The sequence below is a fragment of the Punica granatum genome, chromosome 4, assembly GCF_007655135.1.
Source record: "Punica granatum isolate Tunisia-2019 chromosome 4, ASM765513v2, whole genome shotgun sequence".
NCBI lineage: Eukaryota > Viridiplantae > Streptophyta > Magnoliopsida > Myrtales > Lythraceae > Punica > Punica granatum.
This window is the reverse complement of record NC_045130.1, coordinates 12,631,266-12,653,433: the sequence shown is the minus strand read 5'-3', so window position 1 is coordinate 12,653,433 and position 22,168 is coordinate 12,631,266. Positions and strand designations below refer to the sequence as shown.

Genomic DNA, 22,168 nt, shown 5'->3' with positions numbered 1-22,168 from the left:
TATCCATGTTTATTTACAATTTTAGACCTATTTTGAATGGTAAATATTAATAAAAAAAATATGTAGTGATGGTATTTGGGGAACTCGAAAGTTATACTGATGGGTGCTTTTCCAATATAGCATTAATAGATATAGGATTTTTCTATGATACCGAAGCAAAACTAGGAGTTACCACAAAAACAAGTGATTCGAACAAATCTCAACCATCCAATTCAAATAGTTAAGTTGGTATGCAAAAAAAGTCATCCAACTTTTTATTGAATGCATCTATAGTGACTCGAGGTCACGCTTTGGTCACGCTAAAGCGTGACTCCTCCTCATCGGATGCGCGTGGGCCCACATAGACGCACGCATCCGACGGTCAGGATGCATGCGTCCGCGTGACCCTAAGTCTCGTTAGAAATTGCCTTGCTCCAAGAGCTTTTATTAGGTGAATTCAAATTGCCACGTCATGTATAAACTAAACCAATAGTTGTCCAATACGTATAAACGTGACAGATCATTCCGAGACATTGTGCATCAACATATTTTTGAAAATGGATTCATCTCAAAATGGGGCAGAGTACTCAAATAAATGGATTCATCTCAAAATGGGGCAGAGTACTCAAATAATTATTGACTTGGTTCACTTGTGCCGTGAGAATTTTACCCCGTTTGTTTTCAAAAAATTTGATTTTAACTTTAACTTTAATTTTAACTCAACACACTACACAACAAAAACACACGTTTCCCTAGTCAAATTTATAACTACATCTCATTTGTCCTTTTCCACAATCAAAATCAAAATCAAAATCAAAGCAACTTTAACTCTGAATCCAAACGACCCAAGGTTGCGGTCACATTAAAACTTCTAATTCATTAGTTAAACTTTAAACTCCACTAAGTTCTACCAATTTGATAAAAATTTTAAAAAAAAACAAAAAACAAAAAACAAAAAATGGAGTATTGCAGAGATTCGGTGCAGTTCGAAATTGCACAAGATCTCTCCCACTTTCCAAAATTCAATGGCCAAACATGGGGTTTGCTCCCCACACCTCCATCCAAGAAAGAGTGTAATAATGTAAGCAAATAATTTGGCGTTTGCCAACTCCTATGGACGCAGTCCATTATTCAACTTCCTTCTCATCCAAGAATCAATCAAAATAATTTAAGATAGAAAAGAGAAGAAAAAGTGAGAAGAGCTGCACCGTTGTTAGTGATGAGATGTCTATCACGAGAGACGCATAGACCAGACCTTTCAATACGTGTTCCTTCAAAGTGACACCCCCCACTACATTTGCAATGAATATGTTCATGTCAAGGTTTCCCCCCCAAGAAAAAAAAAGGAAAAATGAAATTCAGAGTCTTGGATCCCATTAATAAGGATCCAATTCCAACCAGACACACGAGCTTCCTGATACAAATTATCTCATATAGCTTTCGCGAGCCGAGTGACACGATTGCTCCTTTCACCTTTGCCATTCAAACGCGTCTCATAGCTTTCAGAACGAGCGACAGGCAGCTCCTGAGACAGTTCAAATCCCAGACGAAATATATGTCCCAGAAGAGAGTAAAAGCTTTCTTCATTTATGATTGGACCCAGGAAAAGTGTTGCTAGATCAAAGGGTCCTTGCCTGCCACAAACAAATAATGCGTAATAATGTATGCTGGTGATCCACCACAATCAGGGAAATATCTGACCCGAATGCATCCACTACAGTGAGATGAGCATCTTTGTCAGCAGCAGTTGGCTCGAAGTGCAAGAGTGGAACTTTCCCTGATTTATTATCCTCCTCTCTCCATCTTCCATTTTCCTAAGATGACGCACAAAAATCACGTCTCGATCATCAAAATCAATTCGCGTGCGAATACCGGGTTGAGGCAAAATCAAGGGGATTAAAGCCAATCACCTGACCCCTCGGCAGTAATCAACTGCATTTAGTGGAAGGCCTGCAAAATGGCCACTTAGATTTCCTTGACGATGATTCTGCCTGCCACCTTCTAGCCAGGTTTTTAATGTGCAATGACCAAACTATTGGTAGTGGCTCATTGGGTCCCAATGAGGTCAGTTCCAACTTCAACGAGATGTAGGAAGATAACCTGTTCCATAAAACACTAATTAGTTTCAGCAGTGATATGAAGGAATATTCTAAAATGAAGATGCATGAAGAGTGACGACAATGATGATAACGACAAAAACACTTCCCAATGAGAGAACAAGTTTCTTTTGGCGTACTAAATTTCTGAGCAGAATACTCAACATTTAAACACTATGCAGTCGATCACCTGAAGTCAAGCCTTACTGAAAATTAAGAAAACACAACAGTGGTCACAAAGCCACTCTGTCCCCATAGCAATTCCATGAATATGGCAAGAAAACAGAAGTTCCCAACATAAAAGAGAGAGTAGCTTTTCTACATCCGGAGTATTGAAATGATCAATTATTTGATACCAAATGCCTATCAAGACAAAAAAATCTTTCAAATAAAGTACCAAGAATTTCAGCACCTAGAAGTTTGACATTATTATGTCCATGGAAGCTATATATAACTACATGCTACCTCATAATGTGACTCAAAACCCACAAGTGCTTCTCCCCTCAAAAGAACCCAAAGAGGACTACGTCCAATTCACATGGGTTCAGAAAATCATACTAAAGACGAGTTTCAAGTCAATATAACCAGCAAGAGTATCCTACAAGCTACCCATTCCAACCCCAACAGTCTCAACCTAGCTCTCTCCAATCTTGACCTCCTCTCTGGCCGTTTTCCAGTTACCTACTTCTATTTCTACCGTAATCTAGCAACTAAAAACTTCACGTCCATAGTTGAAATCCTTAAGAGCTCTCTCACTATTACTCTGAACCACTTCTATCCATTTGCAGGCCGAATAGTTCAGAACCCTAGAACCAATGAGCCCGAAATTGTTTGTGATAACACAGGTGCTCTCTTTCTCGAAGCCTATGCCGATATTGCTCTAAATGAGACAGAATTCCACAATCTTGACCAGTTCATGAAGGGCAAGCTTGTAAATATTGACCCAAACTTCGCGCTGCAAGTTCAAGTGACACAATTCTCCTGTGGAGGCACTTCGATTACTTTCACCTTCGACCATGCTCTCGGAGATGCAAGTGCCTTCGGCAAGTTTCTTGTTTCATGGTCGGAGATAGCCCAACACAAGCAAATTTCATGCATGCCAGACCACAGAAGAAACCTACGAGCACGCAACCCTCCAACCTACCATCCTTCCTTGAACCAAGCTTTTGTAAAGTGCACAATTGAAGAGATATTAAATATTCCAACTAAGGAGGATATCTTGCTTAAGCGACTCTATCATATAGATGCCGCGAGCATCGATCATCTCCAGAAACTTGCTTCTTCAAAAGGTCAGAGGACCAAAATTGAGGCGTTATCAGCTCATATATGGAAAGTAATGGTGGGCGCGATCGGTGAAGCTCACAAGGAGTGCAGGATGGGTTGGCTAGTTGATGGAAGAACAAGGATGTGCAGAGATTCTTCTTTAAATTCAATGTCAAATTACATAGGAAACGTGCTCTCTTTGGCAGTTGGAGAGGCAAGTGTCAAGGATCTAAACGACGGCTCACTATCAGAAATAGCTAACCGAGTTCACAATGCAATCTCAAGGGTAACTAATAGGGACCACTTCCTGGACCTAATTGACTGGATTGAGTGCCACAGGCCAGGTTTGATGCTGTCAAGAGTAGTACTTGGTCAAGGAGGGCCAACCCTTGTTTTGTCATCAGGCCGAAGGTTTCCTGTTGCAGAATTGGACTTTGGGTTTGGGAGTCCAATACTAGGAACAGTTTGTTCCACCATAGAACGGATTGGAGTAGCTTACATGAATCAAAGGCCAAGTGCAAGAAACGATGGTTCGTGGACTCTGTCGGCCATTATATGGCCCAAGCTAGCTGCTGTATTAGAGTCGGATCCAATCTTTCAGCCCATGTCTACAAAACATCTTCAACTTTAGATATTATCTAATGGTTCCTAAAACTAAGAGAGGAAGATAACTATAACATTCCTGTGAATTGGGTTTTCTAGTGATAAATAAATAAAGGATGTAAATTTTCATAAATTTTTTGAACATAATTAAGTCTCATGTATACTTGTATGTACTCTTCCAGATTGATATTTCGTTTGCAACAAGCATAAGAGAAATCTAAGATCTGAAAGTAATGTCAACTTTTACTACTAAATTGCTTGAGATGAATACCTCTTTGTTTTTGTTGCACTTTGCTTGGACAGATCTGCTCCATTAGCAGAATAGTGGGTCTTATCTCAATCCCGGGATGAGTGCATTATCAGATAAGAACTTGCCTACAGTCCTCAGCTCCTTCACCAGCTGAGAAATCATAAGAGGGTCCACGTTACAAATGGGGACAAAAGGAAAGAAATCGACAATACAATATGGAGCTGTTAAGCCAAGATAGCGCCCTGCGGATCTGCGCAGAGTGATTATTTTGTGCCCTGAGAACATGTTTTCCCCCTGATCAGTTGCATAAAACTTACAGGGACCATGGCTATTCGACTTAAAAAAACACAGAGCACCAACATATACTCTCAGAGCACTCAACAATTTCCCTCAGCAGATGATAGAATGAAAGTATTAAACAAAGTGCCAGAAAGAAGACATGTGCATAAGAGGAACCACTAATGCTGCCTCAAGATGATTGACTATTTGGGCATGCTTCCTAATTACAGGGTGTAGCAGATATATGCAGCGTTCACACAAGTAAGGATCTCATCTTTTTATGGTTTGTGGATAGTAAACAAAAGAATTTCATAGAAGAAAAATTTACAAGGGCAAAACAGAAAAGGAAAAGCAGAAACTCCCAGAAACGAGATTCCCATCTGTAACCAGTATGCCAAAAACTAACACTTCTAATCTATCTCTGTAATGACAAAGCTTATTAATGTTCAACTCCCTTGATAACTCAATGGTTCCCTTTATCCCCAAGTAAGATGCTCGATCTTGACAGTTTCATTATAAGAAAAGAATCACTGACAGCAACAGTGTCACATAATCAGATAGAAATGAAATATGGAATCAAGAATATACCTGCTTGTTCAATATGAAAAGCTTCTCATCATCCTGGACAGCTGATGCATACAGCCCGAAGAGCCCACATGTCAACCTTGAGCAAGGCCTTTAAACACGACACCATTGCCATGACACGAGCAAGAGATAAACATGTCGATTGCCGACTAGAGAAAATCAAATGGCCGCACAATCAGATCAGTGCACAACAACCCCGAGACGGGATTCGTCCTCACAAGCTAGACGACGGAGGGGGTGACAGAGGGCTGGTCCTGGAAAATCAATATAAACATTAGTTGGATTGCAAATGATTTGCAAACCAGCATAAAAATTTCAAAAAGAATTGCTTGCACATATATAAAAGGAAAAGATTACACTCATTGGAAAATCAACATTAACTATCAGAGCGTCCATTGAGGAAAACAAGAGATAAAAACATACAATAGCAACTTCAAAAAGCTCTTCAAAGATACTAAGACCCAGCAGCAGATAGATAAAATGAATGAGCAAGATTTATCATTGCTATATGACATAATATAGATGATCCATAATCTAACATTACCATATTCACACTGTAAAAGCCGCCAAGGTCTTTAAGAATGCTTGGTTGGCATTATGTTGACGCAGCAAGTCTGTGTCAAAATTCTTTATCCATCAAGTAGTGAATCAGGAGGACCTATCATTGACATCAGCACAATTTTACGGCCAGAATTAGCAGGAATAATAAAATATTCAGCAGCTTAAACCAAGAAAAAAAGAGGCTAAACATTCAGCAAAGGGATTTAGAGAACCATTTTCAATTGTGGTCCGCTACAAATTTGGATGAGATTCATTTTCGTCCTCCACAGCACTATCCTGCCACAAGGGAAACAACATAAAAAGAAGCATATCATGAGGTAAACAAAGTTCATATCATAATGAATAATAGACAAGCCCATTTGGGATATTGAAACATATAAGTATTCTTCCCTACCAAAGTCATGTTCACCTTGCTTGCATTGCTAATGGCTAACTCATGCTCCCTACCATGGTCATACTTGTATAAGGTTCTTAAGGCATCAAAACTGCGACGAAACCCAGAATCAAGTTTCCCTAAGATCATGAAGCAACAGCTATCAACATAAAAACATTGAAAAGAAGGTACTATGTGCAATAGCCAACCGTTCACACGAGGAGAAGAATGATGCAGGTGCTGTGAATTTTCAAGTAAGAGTAACTTGCCTCCAGAATCAAGAACTGGAATTTCCTCAAAAGCTCCATCATTATGCTTGACTAGCAGCAGCTGACTGTTCACTCCACCCTTTGATCAGGGTTATGTATGTGATCTCGTCCAATGAGACTCCTTTGCTGGACATGAGATCACAAGTTCCAAAAGCTCCATCCACCTTTCCTTCTTTGGAGAACCCATTCATCAAGGCATTATAAGTAACAGCATCTGGAGCTATTCCACTTTTGACCATCTCTTCGAGAAGCTTAGTGGCTTTTTCCAATTTACCCAATTTAGAATACCCATCAATCATTATAGTGTAGGTAATCTTATTAGGCTGAATTCCCTGCAAAGACATGTCAAGTAACAAATTCTCAGCCTCATCCATCTGACCAATCTGACAATGACCTTGAATGACCGTGGTATAACAGATTGTATTTGGTTCCAAGCCCTCTGCTCGCATCCTAGCAAGAACATCTTTTGCCCTCTCAACAGCGCCAATTTTGCACATTCCATGCATGAGAGAAGAGTATGTCGTAACAGTAGGTGGAATTCCCTTTTCTCTCATCTCATCATAGAGTTTCAAACCTGCTGCAATATTTCCTTTCATACAATGTCCTCGAATTAGGGAATTATAAACAACGGCACTTGGTTCCCCTTCCATATTGACCAACTTGTTGAAAAGATTCTCAGCCTCTTCAACTTTATCAGCCTTGCAGTACCCATCTATCATGATGCCATAAGTAATAACATTTGAAATCATACCTTCTCTTTTCCATGTGTCCCAAAAGATTTTGGCTTTCTCCATATCTCCTGCAGTGCATAGTCCATGCAATAGCAGATTGTTTGTATATATGTCTGGTTGCAAGCCTCTCTTAAGCATCTTTTTCCTGAGTTTTAAGCCTTCACTAACTTTCCCTTCCCTACAAAAACCAAAAATGAGGGTGTTGTACGTGAGCTTATCAAAACCCAAATCCCTTTGCAGCATTTCCCTGAAAAGACCAGCAGCCTCTTTGGAGTTTCCAGCTTCAAAAAGACCATATATTAGAGCATTTGAGGTAGCTGTATCGGGTTTGAATCCCTTGCCTAATAGAGAGAACCAAAGTTCGGTGGCATCTGAACTCTTCCCATTCTTACATAATCCACCCACCAATGTGGTCAACAAGGCATCATTGGGCCTCAGATTTCTCAAAAGCATCTCCTTAACAAGATTCAGAGCACGATCGAACTTCGAATTGGTGCATAGCCAATGAATCACTGAACTGTAGGAACCGCGGTTTATATCCAACCCGTTCGATAGCATCTCATCCAAAAGAAGCTCAGCTTGCTCGTTCTGATTATTTTTAACATATCCTTGAATTAGGGTATTCAGGGTAACTTTATTGGGTTTTAAACCCTTAGATACCATATTGTCCCTTGTCATTAGTGCTTCACTAATTCTCCCTGCTTTACAGTACCCGCTAATAAAAGTGTTGTATACAACCTCATTTAAGATGAATCCTCTCTCACACAATTCCATGAGAACTCTATTCGCCTCATCAAACTTCTCTAGCTTCACTAAACCATTAATGAGAATGGTGTAGGTTATGAGGCTTGGACTCACGGAGGCTTTCACCATCTTCTCCTTCAGCACCAATGCCTCATGTAACCTGCCATTCTTGCAAAGACCATCCATGATATTATTATAAGTAATGACATTCGGAGGGACTCCTGACTCCTCCATATTCGAGAACAACCCGAGGGCAACCTCCACCTTGCCTCCCTTGCAATAAGCATTAATGGCAGCACTATACAGCTGAAGATCCATAGGAACATTGCGAGACAGAGTCTCAAAAACTTCATAGCACATCTCGAGCTCATTGGCCTTAGTCAAGAAGCCCAACAAAAAACTGCAAGTCCTCAGGGAGGGAAACAAGCTCCGACCAGCCAGGGCCTTAAAAGCATCAATCGCGAATTTTGAACCAGAATTCTTAAACTGAGAGCAACAAACATGTATAAACATGTCCACTGCATGAATGGTAGGGACGGGCTCAGACAAAGAGTTTAAATCTGCCAATGCAAGAGCTACCTCGACGTGGTTGGCCCCGCCCGAGACAGGCAGCACTGGCAGCTTCCCATCGAGCAGGCGGATAAAGAGCAGCCTTGCGGGCTGCAAGAGATTAGACGAAATGAGCAGATGGATCAAGATACAGTAGGAAATGAACGTGAACTGGAACTTAAATGATCTCGACGCGAAGTAGAAGAAGTTCAAGGTTGTTTTCGGGTTGGCATTGGCTCGGGCGGCGAGGAACAGGCCATCGAACGAATGCGGGGACAGACACCCGAGCAGGGATTTGCATTTGGAAGAATTGAGGGATGGGTCGGAGAGGACAGAGGATAGTGATTTGAGCAGGTCCTGATTAGGAGCAGAGGGCTGGAGCTGCTTTGGCGGCGGAGACCGGCGGGGGCGTGGCCGGGGGTCGGAGAAGAGAGAGGCTAAGGAACGGGTGCTGGGGGGGAGTACCGGCGCCGTTCTGGCGGCGGAGAGCCTCATGGAAGTTACCGGGGGACGTGATTCAGAAAGCGGGCGACGCAAGGGATTGGAGGAGAAGAAGCTGAGAAGGGGGAGGGGGAGGGGGAGGAGGAGGAGGAGGAGGAGGAGCCGACATTGGTAGGGGTGTGGGTTGGGTTAACGAGAGAGGCGGGTAGAGGGACACGCTCCAGGGCATCACACCATTGGAAAGGGAGGAGAGAGGAAATGAAATGGTCATTGCTCCCAGTTTGAATTTTCATTTCCTCTTCCCCCGGTCACGGGTCAGGGCACGGTGGCAGCGAGTCACGGTAGGGTGGCGGAGGACATGGCGTAATAAAACAAAACCAGGGTTCCGCCGTTGCGCCGCGGCGGCGGCGGAGGAGGAGGAGGAAGAGTGGATTGGGACTTTAGGGGGGGGGGGGGGGGGGGGAGCAAATTGTCCGCCATTTGGGCTGAAACATGAGCATGGCCCAAAGAGCTTTTGCCTAGTTGGGATATATTACAATGGATTGGCCCATCACTTATCAGGACCAAATGAGGGAGAATTCAGATTAGGGGTGTGCTCGGGTACGAGATAGATCTCAAACCGGTTGGGACCTATCACAATGAGTAGGTTTCAGGTAAGTTTAAGCATGAAATGTGTAGGGGTACTAAAGTTGCCCGCACCGGGGTCGGTTACTCATATCTTGTTATTTAGGCAATTACCGTCACTTTTCAGGTGTTATGCAATCTGCGCCTGTGATAAATGGCACCAGAAGAGGTACCGTGAGTGTGCTACCTCTCCGGTGAAATAGCCGTTCGCCACAAACTCTACTTTTCCGAGGAATTTGGCTAATTGGCTGGAGGATATAACATCGCTGGATCGTAATGAAGATTTTCCTCCATCTCTAGGATCTGTGTTGTTCAGCATCATAGTTGAGACTTCCATATCCCACCTTCTTTCTTTTTAGTTTGTTTTGTTTCCTTTTTTACCAGGCTTTGCCCCGCAAACCCACCAAAATTTTTAAAAAAAAATCCATTAATTCCTTTTCTGTAATTTTGTTTTTCTTTGTCAATCGGGTCTCTCTTTTGGGCTGGTTGAAAATGCATATATGGGGTATATTCTCTTTCTTTTTTTATGATATTATGGTGGTCTTTTTTTCGGTAGATATTATCGTGGTCTTTTTTTTTATAGATAAAAATTGTGAAATACATTACTCTCGTAATTTTGGATGAAGTATTAAAAGTTACTTCTCATCTCAATGAGTGCATCTCCTGAGATTCAAATTTGTGTTCTCCTTCTATGGATTACCACTTCAATCAACGACCTTTTTATTTTTAAATTTTAGTTCCTACTAGGACTTTGGCCCCTTCATTCACAGCGAAAAAAAAAAAGGATATTATAGAATTTTTTTTCCCTTTTTCTTGGGTGAAAATCAATCAATCAGGTCTCTTTAATTTCCGCAAGAGAATCAAAGACGAATATATCCGCAAAAATTTAATCCAAAAAAGGAAAGAAAATCTATGTGTAAATACAGAAGGTATCGTTCTTAATGCAGAGGAACAATCTCTCGTACGCCAAGGCCATCTTCCTAGCCGCAAACATGGACGCCGCGTACTTCCTACAGGCCCGCCCCCTCTGGGCCAGCCTGGCGGGCCCCTCCTTGACCGCACCGTCTATGGTCTCCGTGAGCGACTGCGCATTCGGCGCAAACATGAAGCCAAACTCCGCGTCCACTACCACTGTCCCCTTTATGCTTGGGAACCTCGAGGCCATCACGGGCTTCCCGCTCATCATCGCCTCCATCAGCGTGAGGTCAAGCCCCTGGGGCCTGAGGGTCGGGTTGAGGAAGATGTCTATCGAGTTGTAGAAGGCACGCAGCTGGGATGGGCTCATTGAGCCGAGCACAATCACGTGGGGACCGAGGTCTCGGTACCGTTGCTCCCATGGGCCAGAGCCTGCGACTACCAAATACACATCGGAGTGTTTCGCGAAGATGTCTGAGAAGGCTTGGAAGAGCAACGGGTGGCCCTTGTCCTTAACCAATCTTCCAGCGACTCCGAGCACGAGGGTGGCATTTGAAGGCACCCCGATCTTGGACCTGATCAAACACGTAATAGGGATCATTTCATCGATGCTCAAGTTATAAGGTAATCGGTAGATTAATATGTAAGTCCATTATTAATCCAATCGTCACGCACTGTTAAGTTTGAAACGGGAGTTTTGTAAGAGACTTGAGTACCTGAAAGAGCGTCCTATTTTGGGGTCATCTCCGAAGTCATTCTCATCCACTCCGTTGAGGATCACATGGACCCTCTTGGTCGGAATCTGATACACGTCCCTCAGCATCTCGCCGCAGCTGTCACTGATGGCAACGTGGTGGGCGTAGTACTTGAAGAACCGTATCTCATTGAGCACCTTGGGGATCACACCCTGCACGCTGCGGTTGAAGGCCGGGGAGATAGGCTCATGGTCAGGCCGGAGTGCCAGGTCCTGATAAATGTCCGACTGAAGGCTCTCCAGGGCGATTCCGTGCCACGACACTGCAAGGTTCGGGATCTTTCTGGCAACATAGTGGGGCAGGGCCACACTCTCCGAGTGGACCACGTCAAATGGCTCCCTAGCGTTCTCCTCCTCGAACTGCTCCCACGCCTTGTTGTACCGCCACCGGCCCGGCTCCCCCTCATGGAAGTGTAGATGCGGGTCTCCCGAGCCGGCATTCTCAGACGGGACCGGGACGCCAGCTCCACCCGGAACTGGGGAGGTGAAGACGTGGACCCGATGTCCCCGGCGGGAGAGGGCGGTGTGGAGGGTGTGGGCGTGGCGCTCCATCCCACCCGGGACTGTCCCCACAGGCCATTTCCGTGAGAAGACCGCGATCTTCAGGGAAACCAGCGGCTGGGGGTGTCCATGATCGTCAGAGAAGTCCAAGCGGTTCCAAGCAAACTCTGCAGCACGGAGATCGCCAGACCAGGGCTTGTTACTGGAACCGCCGGTGAGGTTGGTGCAGATGGAGGTGGTGGTTGGAGTGTGGAGGAGGAAGAAGGCCGGGATGGCGAAGAGGACGACGAAGAAGAGGGTGGTGCAGAGGTTGGCTTGGAAGGTGGGACTGGCCTTCTTGGTTTTGTTGTTGAAAGCCATGGAGCAACCGCTAGCTTTGTGTTTTATTTATCTTAATCCTATGAACGAGGTTTGAGTTCTAATGATGTTCTAAGCATGGAATCAAATGCATTTCGATGGATGGAGAGGGATGGGTTTGTTAGTGTGAAGGAAAAGTGGGCAGAAGGCAGATGACACGCACTCGGGCAAGGGAGCGTTTGGAGTTTTGCTCTTTTGAGTGCATTTCTCACGCCCCTTCCCTTTGAAAGCAGAAAGGATTCAATATTCGCATGCTATGGAATTATTTTTTTGAATTTTTTCCTTTCCATTTGTTTAATTATTTTTATTTTGTTGTGTTGGGTGTTTACTTATGGTGGGGAATGATATTGGACTTTGTTTGGTCCGGACGCATTTGCAATGGTTGAATTTTGGCTTCTGAGGTTTGGTACAACTCAGATTTATGTCGTATACATCCAGTAAGATTCAAACGTTTCCATGGGCTAGATTGAATTCCAACTTAAGTGAAAAAAAAAAAATCAATAGCTGCGTGTGTTCATTACTTGTACGTGCCGGCTGGGTCGGTGGGGTTCGATACAGGACAAGCCTCAAGTGTCTTGAATCATATATCATCAAATGGAATTATACCAAAATACATTAATGGATTTTTACATGTTGAAGCGATTTTGTGCCTAATTTTTTGGTGTTTTGTGGCTGAAGAATTTGATCAGCATGCAATCCTCCGAGTTTGACTTTTGAAATTGTTTTTTATAGATATATATAATTAAACTAATGAAGATAGGGGAGGGGCAGGCCAAGGCAACCTCACAAAATAGGCTTTGCTTGGTCTGAAAGCACGTAAGAGGGTCACTTTGCTTGCTTTGCTCTCTAATCTCATATCTCATATCTCATATCCAATGCTAAGCTTAGTCAGTCTACGTTAAAGTAGAAGCTCTCAACCTCACATGGGCTATGTGGGCCTTTGCTTGTAATATCTTCCCTTGATTTCTGCAACAATAACCGCTTTCTTCAAATCGCCAGCCAACATAGCAAACATATTCAACTCATTATTCGCACACAAGAAGCACATGAAAATCAAAAGATTTCAAGTTCGAGCCCTAATCAATCGAGTTTCTTATTGGACCTATCTTTGTAATGGAAAAATAAAGAGTAAACAGTTATAAGCAAAGATGATAAAGGAGACTTCCAATTATTGCGTGAGCACTTGAGGTTAACACGATCCATGAAACTCGAGTGCAAGGAATATACAACGGTGTTTGATAAAGTAAGTGCTTAAAAATAAAACACTTAATCAGTTAAGGAAAAAATGTATAGGAAGAGAAAATGGATGATAAGGAAGATAATGTTTTGTCACGGGAAAATAGTATGAATAAGTGGAAAATAACTTATTTTATTAAATCAAAAAATTTTACTTACTCATTAAGTGGTTTTTGACTCAATGATTAAGTAAGTAAATGTGATCATTATCTTTCATCTCTCCCTTTCATCTATTCATTTTCCTATGTAATTAACTTATAATAAACTTTTAACCATTTATTTAATTAAATTGTAATCAAACATGACCGTCGCATCTGAACTCTGATCAAATTTATATTAAGCTCAGGTCAATCTAGTATTATTATAATTTGGTAGCTTGCCACCTGTTTGATTTCGTTTATAAAACTGTTCTCACATATTAACTATTACCATCAACTTATCTATCAGTGACTTGCGTCGAGCATAGATTTCATTTCCTTGCTTGGATTGCATCGTTTCGTGTTTTGCCAACTGTATTTAACGCATCGATCCTAATGGACAGGAAGAGTACACCGCATGATAGACGAAGGTAGTTCCGATTCCGATAATTGGAATTCGTTCCTGCATTTTCATATGAGAGGCTTTATTTTACACTCCCAACGGTTTCTTCCCCAGTCGTATATATACATTATATACTATATGATATAGATATATACAGAGGCAACAAACTGCCATGTTTTCATGAACTAAATTACCACGATTACTCGTACACACGACTCTACTCTTGGAGATGCCTGTTTTAATTCCTTCAATCCAACATAATCACACCAAACCCAGATCGATTGAATTTCAGTCTCCCGGCCAATTTTCTGCCATTGTCATGCCTTCTTAGTCGGAGTCACCGGAGAAGGTTTCCGATGATGCCCTCCCTTACTAGGAGAAACTCCATTGACTTTGGCGGATTTTGGGGTGGCAGACCACTGCCCATAGCTAACAGCCATGTCCTTCAAATTCTGGAGCCCTTCAAGTGTCTCAATAATGGAGGGCATTTTGGGCCTGTCCTTAGGATTTAAGCTTATGCACTGAAGGGCCAAGAGAGCCATTTCCTTAGCCCCTTTTATGGAGTACTGCCCTGCAAACCTAGGGTCCATGATGCACCTCAGCCTCCTGCTGCTGGTCAGGTAGGGGCGGACCCAGTCGACCAGGTTCTGCTCGGTCTTTGCCCTGGTCTTGTCCACCGCCCTCCTCCCCGTCAGCAGCTCCAATAGCACCACTCCGAAACTGTAAACGTCGCTTTTGGTGGTCAAGTGTCCTGCAAAACCGCCATGCCATAGACCGCACTTTCAGAAACGCAAATTGACATGTTCAACAATTACAGATGAACAACATCAATTACCGGTTGAGACATATTCTGGGGCAGCATATCCATAGGTACCCATCACTCGGGTAGTGACATGCGACTTTGAACCTTCTGGCCCCATCTTGGCTAGCCCAAAATCCGACAGTTTCGCCGTAAAATCCTAAACACGGGAAATAGTTGTCCAAAATTAACCAGAGGATCGAAAAGCCACAGTTTGCTTGGTTAGACCAAAGAAGTGGGAAGGAGAAAAAGGTGATGGAACAAAATAATTGTAATAACCCACAGAGTGAAGCAATATGTTGGAGGTCTTGAAGTCCCTGTATATGACTGGCTTCTCTGCACCATGCAAGAAGGCCAGCCCCTTAGCTGCTCCTATCGCTATCTTTAGTCTCGTTCCCCACGGCAACGATATCGAGATCCCTGCAATTAATAATCTATGTATATATATAAAAGTTGATCTTGAGCTCGAAGTGGTATCATTGATCAGATTGCATCTTGTGTTAGGTTGTCGTCATCCGGCTTTAGACTAATAACTCTGTTAGTGAAAGTGAATCAAAACATATATATGGACTTTGAATTCAAGGGCTAGCGCTTGCACGAGCTTACTCTTGAACAAGTGATTCTCCAAGCTGCCTCGAGGCATGAACTCGTAAACGAGGAGTCGTTCTTCGTCCTCACAGCAGTATCCGATCAATTTAACCAAATGTGGGTGCCTAAGCTGCCCGAGAAATATCACCTCTGCCTGCAATTTTTCAGTATGTGCAGGAATTAATAATAAAAGACATCCATAATCAAATGGACTTCTTTGCTTTTTGTCTGTTTTTATTTTTCTATTTTTTTTCTTTTCCCTGCAGGCTCAAGATAATTAAATGAACTTCATCTTCTATTCTCTTCCTGTGACATCCAAGATACAGGGGAAACTCTACTCGGGCTTTGTATGTGAATTAAACAGAATCTTTTATTATTATAATTATCATTATTGTTAATGATGGTCCATATCGAACGGCCATCGTTTTAATTGACATGACACCGAACTACAGTACCAGGACTACCCTGACATATAAACAAATTGAAAGGGAACATAAATTCAACTAAATAATATTCCTTTTCAAAAACTAGTTATTGTTTCCGTCAAATGGTTGAAAAGAAAGAAGCACAGAGGAAGAAAATCTAGTACTAACATAGCTCCACCAATCACTTGAAGCTTAAGACTCCTTTTTTTTTTTTCCGATTGGACTAGGAGGCCAAAGCGAACGGTAATTAAACTATGCAAAAATGAAGGGTAGCAACATAACTTTTTTTTTTAATTAATAAAAGGACTTGGAGGAATGGATACCGATCCACCTGCAACCAAAACATTGTACATTTGATTGACACTGCTGAGATTTTCTGTCTGTTTATGGTCCCCTTTATCCTCTTTTAGTACTAGGTAACGCTTCTTGTGTAATTAATTAAAAAAATAACGAAAGTCATACGAACTTATTTGACTTAATTGAATTTTCCCTTAAAGAAGCCTCGCAAATTCGCAATATTAAAAAAAATGAACATAAGGTGAAATATTTCTTACAAGCCACTCTCTGTGACCTTGAAGACCTTCAATGTCCAGGAGCTTGACCGCCACAGCCTGAGCCTTCAGCCCCTGCCTCAGGTTCTCATCAATATAACCCTTATGGACGGTCCCAAACCCGCCTTCCCCGAGCAGGAAGTGGCTAGAGAAGTTCTGAGTTATGGCCCGCAGCTCGCTCAGCTGAAAGTCGTACAGGTCCGGCCCGAACGACTGGGCCAGGTCCTCGTTGATCCGGGTCGAGGACGAGTGGCTCAGGTCCGAGAATGAGAGCCGCCTGAAGGAAGGCATAGGGGCAATGTTCTTGGAGAACTCCGACTTCGAGGGGCGGCACCGGCCGAATATTGTCTGATCCTCGGCCGAGCAGCAGTACTTGGCCGTGAAGGGCCGCCACGGCTTTGAGCTTTTCGGCTCTCTCATCGCTGAACAACGCCAAAACTGGATATCGGAATTGGATCGAGGAATGGGTGGGGATTGAGCTTGTTGATGAGTGATGGAATTATTGTTTAGCTTTTTAAGGCTTTTAATATGATCACACAAGGCTTGAGTGGGGGGAAGAGACATTCTTTCTTCAACTGCTCTTAACCACTCAACCAATTAATGGAGGGGGATATAATATTTTTACAAATCCAACATTGTTCAAGAATATCTTTGTTCTTTGGGTCATCACATATGTCATGTCCTCATGCAGAAATATTGCCGAGGCTTTAGATCATAGGGTTTAGCCCTTTAGCCTTTTGTAGTAAGCCATGGTCAGCCTGCCAAATGAAGAAAAAAAATAATTATCCCGTTGCTTCCATATTACTTAGATCGCATTATCATTTATATTCGATCAATTATCATTGGATATATCTTTTACCTGATGCGAGTCTAATTGGGATTGCCTCTGCACAGTGACTACCGTATGCAATCTATTGCCCGATGTATTTAGCATCGGATGTGCATCAGGCGACTTTATCAGCCATCGGTTGCCTCTGAATGATCACTTGTTTATGTCACACTGCATGGGACGGCTGAGGAATCAGGATGAAGCCCCTGTGGGACCCTAAGCAAGTGTAGGGTCGTGCTAGCAGCCAATATTGCAAACATCCTATACCAACTCCTACAAGTTACAGACCAATTGGGCAAAGGCCAGCATGTACCAACTCTCTTACTGAAGTTTATTAGTCGGCAATGCAACATAATAATCTATAGAGCTATGCTGCAATGTTTCAAATCCCCCGATCTAATGGCCTTTTCTCCTAGCCATAGCATGGGATCTATTAATGAAGATCCTTATCCATATTCAAGGTCACGCATGTTAATTAAGTCGAATCAAGTTCAAGGTATCCCATCAAACGGCTTAGTTTCGAGTTTGAGAACTTGTAAGGAAGCACTATATACATCTCATCCATGTGCACAAGTTTGCCGAATCCATAAGTTTGGGACTATTCACGAAGATTGTATTTGCAATCACATCTTGTTAAATGATAGTTCTGTGGATCGAATCTAAAATGTACCGTTACACTTCAGTCCGCTCCTTTAACAATTTCAACCGACTTTGAACCTAAAATATTGTAGAAAAAATATCGTTTTGGCACTGTTTAAAGCCATTCTTGGACCACTTTGGTTAATAGATGATATGTGGAATTGATGTATATGCAATTCAACTCAAGACTGAGTCGGAAATTTCATTCGATGTACATCTGTATACGAGGGCTTCAACCGTAATATTTTTTTGCTTAGACTTCAACCGTAATAGCTTATTGCAGAAACCAACCCGTGGGCAACATCTATGTAATTCATTGCCAGAACTGATCCTTAGATCAATCCACATGATTCCTCGTCCCGAATTATATCTTGGGGTAAAATTTAAGCCTAAGCAAAATGTGCAAAGCATGACTATTCTCAAATCCACACTTCATGTCATAAGATGCCAGCTGATAAGAAGAATTGGTGGAATCCACCAAGAGTCAAAACCAACAATGCATGTTTCTCTCTCTCTCTTTTTTTTTTTTGGAAATGAGGTGCGTAAGAATGATGTGGATGAAGTGATGAGAAGAGCATTTCTTGCATTTGCTTTGTACAAAATATCTTAGAGGAGTTGCTAAGAATGATGTGGCTCTCAAGATATGTTAACAATAAGCTTCCTCCTGCTCCACTTTCCATCCCATAAATACCGTATAGTGTCTGCCCTAATCAATTCTTCCTCCTTATCTCTATCTACTTATGCTAAGCTCACCTCATCCATGACTCATTACTGATTCCGTGACTCGCAAATCGTCACGTTGCCATGCGTGCTCTTCGACGGGTGTATGGCATTGAATATTGGCGCGTGCTCCATAGATGCATCTAGTTATGGCTCGAGATCTACGAACATTAGACAACTGCACATGTCTCAAGAATCAGTCGGATGCTCTAAGAGGTTCAAATACCTTAATAATATATAAAAAGAAACAAATTGTATCACACACTACCAGACAGGCAAATCAGGCAGGATGCAACTTGTTGCCATAATTGATTTTTGTAAAGGGGAAGGTGGGTTCAAGCAACCCCTGATAGTGGCCACTTTGATGACGATTTGATCATGGAACAAGAAGAATGATGAGCTCCAACTTTCCGTGAGAAGCTTGTGAATGTAACCCATCCCAGCTGGGTGACACTGGCAATGGGCCCAATCTAACTTCCCAGGGAAAGGAGGCCCATGTTAGGCCCAAAAAGGACATTGTAGACCCAAAATCTCATGGTATATGTAAATTCAGACGCATGGTCCACATCGGTACTCCAGTGCCTCCAAAGATAAAGGTACATGAACAGCCATTTGATCCCCATCAAACAAATCGTTTAAAGTAATTCTATCACTTGTAATTGTAACGGGGTAGGAAAATCGTGATCGGGATAGTGAACCCAAAGGCTATGGAACTTGAATGTGGATCTTTTATCGAAATGAAATGGCTTTCTTTTTTTATTCTGGATATATGAGTTAATATATGTTCTAAGGTAAAGTTTCCTCCCGTGATATAAGCACTCCTTTATCACTTATACTACCCCTAATGTCTGATTGCATTTTTCAACAGAAATGAAATATGACTACTGAAGGTCTCAACTATTAGTAAGGCAGTCATACTTCCTTCACCTAAACCAAAACTTAATTTAGTGGATTTGGAACCTCTCCCGCTGCCCGCATCGAAACAGTGCTAGTCAACTGATGCGCCTCAACTTCTTCTTAAATAAGATATTATGTTCAAATTTTATAAATAAAAAATATATATATTTGATTAAGAGAACTCTTAATAAGTCTACCGGACTCGAGTCGTATTAATTGAGCACGTAAGCTTTTGAATATAATAGAACACTATAAATCAAGAAGGAGGAGCCGATGGAACGAGCCAAAAGCCAAGAAAGAGCAATCCCGCAGGGTCCCGAGGGGAGGGACGGGTGTGATGGGGACGGGGAGCAGTGGGTCCCGCTTTTGACGACGAAACGCCGCCCGCATGATTATTGCTGATTGATGCGAAAGCTAAGCTATAGCCGTTGAAAGCTAAGACAGCAGGAAGAAAAGCTTGGAATGAGTGAGTGAGTGGAGAAGAAGAAAGTGACAAGAAACACGAAGAAATTCTCACACTCACACACTGAGACTCAGCTGAGCTCAGCTCCGTGGGCTATGGCGGATTTCTCCTCCGACACGGACGACTCCTCCGCCGTGGAGGAGCTCATCTCTCAGACCAGAGACCTCTGCGTCCTCGAGCAAGTCGCCGCCATCAACTGCTCCGGCTTCTCCGATTCCCCTCTCCCCCCCGACCTCGACTCCCGCTTCCGCAGGCTCAAGTCCTTCCCCCTCACCAAGCCCCACTCCTCTGCTCCTCCCGGTCGGCAGAGGCCGGAGGCGGCCCCGACCGACAGAAACGGTGCTCCTCTTCGATTATTTCTTCCCAAATTTTTCCTTCTACAGTAACGAAGGTGTTATGATATTGATAGATTCACTGCCAATTTCGTGCTCAATTGATTTCTTAGGAAATTGCAGTTCTGTGAAAATTTCCTTATATATATGTATATAGTGCAAAGAACATGGTTGTATGCTCTCTGTCTTGCTGCGCCTATGAGTGTCTTGTTTGTCCTGTGCCATGTTCTTTTTAGTATGTGTTACCAATAATAACAGGTGGGGCGAAGTTTGAAGAGGAGAAGAGTGAATCCTCGTCGGCTTCAGCAGACGGGGGAGGCAGATCTAAGCAGTCATGTTCGAGGTCGGTTTCCTTTCCGGTATCATCGAATTTCGAGGACTTCGAGGAAGGGAAAAGGGTTTCAAAGCTGACTGGAAAATCTGGGTATGTTTCATCTCCCTACTGATTGGAGATCGGGATTGTGTTATTCAGAATCGCTGGTAGCAGCAGATTATAATGGAAACTGTTGTGCAGTTTGTTTACTGGGTTATGCGGCCTGAAGTAAATGAAATGCCAAACCTGGTCCGGCATCCTAGCCAAATCCTCGCTTTCATTTCATTGAGTTGATGCATTTTTTGTGTGATTTCTTATCTCATGGTGGTGTATATAGAGCGCGTTACAAATATACAGGGCACTCGCAAATTATAGTTCGGAAAAAAGTAGCATGTAGTATTTCACGCACCATATCGTGGTGATGTAAATTGACTCAAAAGAGTCGTGACAGGAAAATCAAGGAGACTGAGAAGGAAAGAAAGCTCGGGATCCTGACACCTTCAGACTCTTCAGATTCATCCATGGAAGATGATATTTTCTCTCCATCGGAACTAAACATAGAAGAGAAGAGCCGTTCAAGATCCAAATCCAAATCGAAACTCGGCTCAGCGTCCTCTCCTCTGGGCTCATCCAGATCGTGGATGAACTCCCCCTCCCCTCCGAGAAAGACTGGTTGCTTCTGGTGCTCCCCCAAGAAAGCTTCCCCGAAGATAAAGAGTAAGGAGAATCGAGTCAAAGGCATGAGCTTTGATTGGTCCCAGCAGGATGATATTCTGTCGGACTTGGGCATTTTCTCTAAGAAAGAGCAGCAGAAGATGCTGAAGAAGGCAATGAAAGAGGAAGAGAGGATAAGTCGGGAAGCGGAGAAAATCGTGAGGATGGCAAAACAGGCTTCGGCGAGGATGACTGTGACCTCGATTGAAGATGAGCTTGGCGATGATGACAGCCCTAAACATATATAGTTCGGGCAGGCTCCAGCATTTATAGAGGTACTGCTAAAGACAGAATACAAGTGTTCGGATATCTCGAATATACGTAGCAAAGACAAATATGTACTCTGTTTTTTGTGTGGTATAGGCAGTAAGTATAGGGTTATTTCTTTCGGAATACTAGTTCAAAGGTTAAATGCCGAGGAGTTGTAATTCGTCGAAAGAATTTTATTGAGCACCTTAAAGGCTTTTTGCTTGCAAAACGTTTTCTCGGGCACTTGGCTTTGCTTGTTGCCTCCGATCCCGTTTGGTGGTTAAATGAATGTTCATAACATCAATGCTATTAGTTATTTACGCTCCAACCCATGATGATGTCCAATGCGAGGATCATGGTCGTTTGGGATGTTTCATTTGGCAACACGATGATCTTTTTAAGGCACTATCTACATGCAATTACCCTCAGTAAAATTTATATAAAAGATCGGTCCTGATTTGAATTGATCCTGCGATAATTAAACACGCTCAGCTGTGGATATGGAGGTCATGAAATTACAAATCGGTTAGTAAAAGGATTTCCAAATTGACAGAATGCCATTTACGACATATATGCCAATTATTTCTGATATTTGAGACTTAGTTGATCTTGATGTTATCGGGTTTTGATAGCGCCCTATTATATTATGGAATTCGCCTATATTTCTCGGATGTGGAAACACATAGGCAAGGGGCTGATCTTTGAATAGGAAAAAAGAGTGGATCTGTGAGGTCTCAAATGAATTGTTCTTTGGAAGATTTATCTCGTGTCTGGTATCGCATAATTTCACTCTGAAAGAACTTATGGGTTCCTTTCTTGTGATACAAGATGTATTTTTATGTGACAAAAGAAGTCTTTTTCGATTAAAAAAATGGATAACAAATATAAGGGGTAGTATATAAAAATTGCCTTTTTTTTATTATCTGAAAACTTTTGGATCTATTTATTTTGTGTTTTTCGATTCAGAATTTATTAGAATTTTTGTATTCGATAGATTTC

General features: G+C 42.5%; 5 protein-coding genes across 15 annotated transcripts; 2 read left to right on the top strand and 3 right to left on the bottom strand.

Annotated features, from left to right (window-relative positions):
• Window positions 1-1,127: 1,127 nt before the first annotated feature.
• On the bottom strand, window positions 1,128-9,156 carry LOC116204021 (pentatricopeptide repeat-containing protein At4g19440, chloroplastic). Of its 11 annotated transcripts, none has more exons than XM_031536044.1 (8): window positions 6,199-9,156; window positions 6,011-6,101; window positions 5,829-5,892; window positions 5,600-5,713; window positions 5,059-5,309; window positions 4,213-4,341; window positions 1,890-2,079; window positions 1,128-1,793 (listed from the first exon to the last, which is right to left on the bottom strand). In XM_031536044.1, the coding sequence occupies exon 1, from the start codon at window positions 8,775-8,777 to the stop codon at window positions 6,300-6,302; it is 2,478 nt and encodes an 825-aa protein (XP_031391904.1). In that variant the 5' UTR covers window positions 8,778-9,156; the 3' UTR covers window positions 1,128-1,793; window positions 1,890-2,079; window positions 4,213-4,341; window positions 5,059-5,309; window positions 5,600-5,713; window positions 5,829-5,892; window positions 6,011-6,101; window positions 6,199-6,299. The 11 variants fall into 11 exon arrangements, with proteins under 11 accessions (XP_031391904.1, XP_031391909.1, XP_031391906.1 ...); XM_031536049.1 differs by having other exon boundaries at window positions 5,829-5,887; XM_031536046.1 differs by having other exon boundaries at window positions 6,026-6,101.
• LOC116204022 (anthranilate N-benzoyltransferase protein 1) lies at window positions 2,571-4,074 on the top strand. The gene has a single exon (XM_031536051.1). It carries the CDS (start codon window positions 2,614-2,616, stop codon window positions 3,967-3,969), a length of 1,356 nt encoding a protein of 451 aa, XP_031391911.1. The 5' UTR covers window positions 2,571-2,613; the 3' UTR covers window positions 3,970-4,074.
• A 979-nt stretch (window positions 9,157-10,135) lies between the features above and the next one.
• On the bottom strand, window positions 10,136-12,096 carry LOC116202530 (alpha-monoglucosyldiacylglycerol synthase). Its single transcript, XM_031534109.1, has 2 exons — window positions 10,979-12,096; window positions 10,136-10,837 (listed from the first exon to the last, which is right to left on the bottom strand). The coding sequence occupies exons 1-2, from the start codon at window positions 11,875-11,877 to the stop codon at window positions 10,258-10,260; spliced, it is 1,479 nt and encodes a 492-aa protein (XP_031389969.1). The 5' UTR covers window positions 11,878-12,096; the 3' UTR covers window positions 10,136-10,257.
• Window positions 12,097-13,675: 1,579 nt separating this feature from the next.
• On the bottom strand, window positions 13,676-16,611 carry LOC116202779 (probable serine/threonine-protein kinase PBL15). Its single transcript, XM_031534394.1, has 5 exons — window positions 16,017-16,611; window positions 15,056-15,191; window positions 14,733-14,869; window positions 14,486-14,609; window positions 13,676-14,401 (listed from the first exon to the last, which is right to left on the bottom strand). Exons 1-5 carry the CDS (start codon window positions 16,575-16,577, stop codon window positions 13,968-13,970), a joined length of 1,392 nt encoding a protein of 463 aa, XP_031390254.1. The 5' UTR covers window positions 16,578-16,611; the 3' UTR covers window positions 13,676-13,967.
• A 2,834-nt stretch (window positions 16,612-19,445) lies between these two features.
• Window positions 19,446-21,469, top strand: LOC116205990. Its single transcript, XM_031538711.1, has 3 exons — window positions 19,446-19,900; window positions 20,152-20,317; window positions 20,658-21,469. Exons 1-3 carry the CDS (start codon window positions 19,657-19,659, stop codon window positions 21,166-21,168), a joined length of 921 nt encoding a protein of 306 aa, XP_031394571.1. The 5' UTR covers window positions 19,446-19,656; the 3' UTR covers window positions 21,169-21,469.
• The last annotated feature ends 699 nt before the right edge of the window (window positions 21,470-22,168 follow it).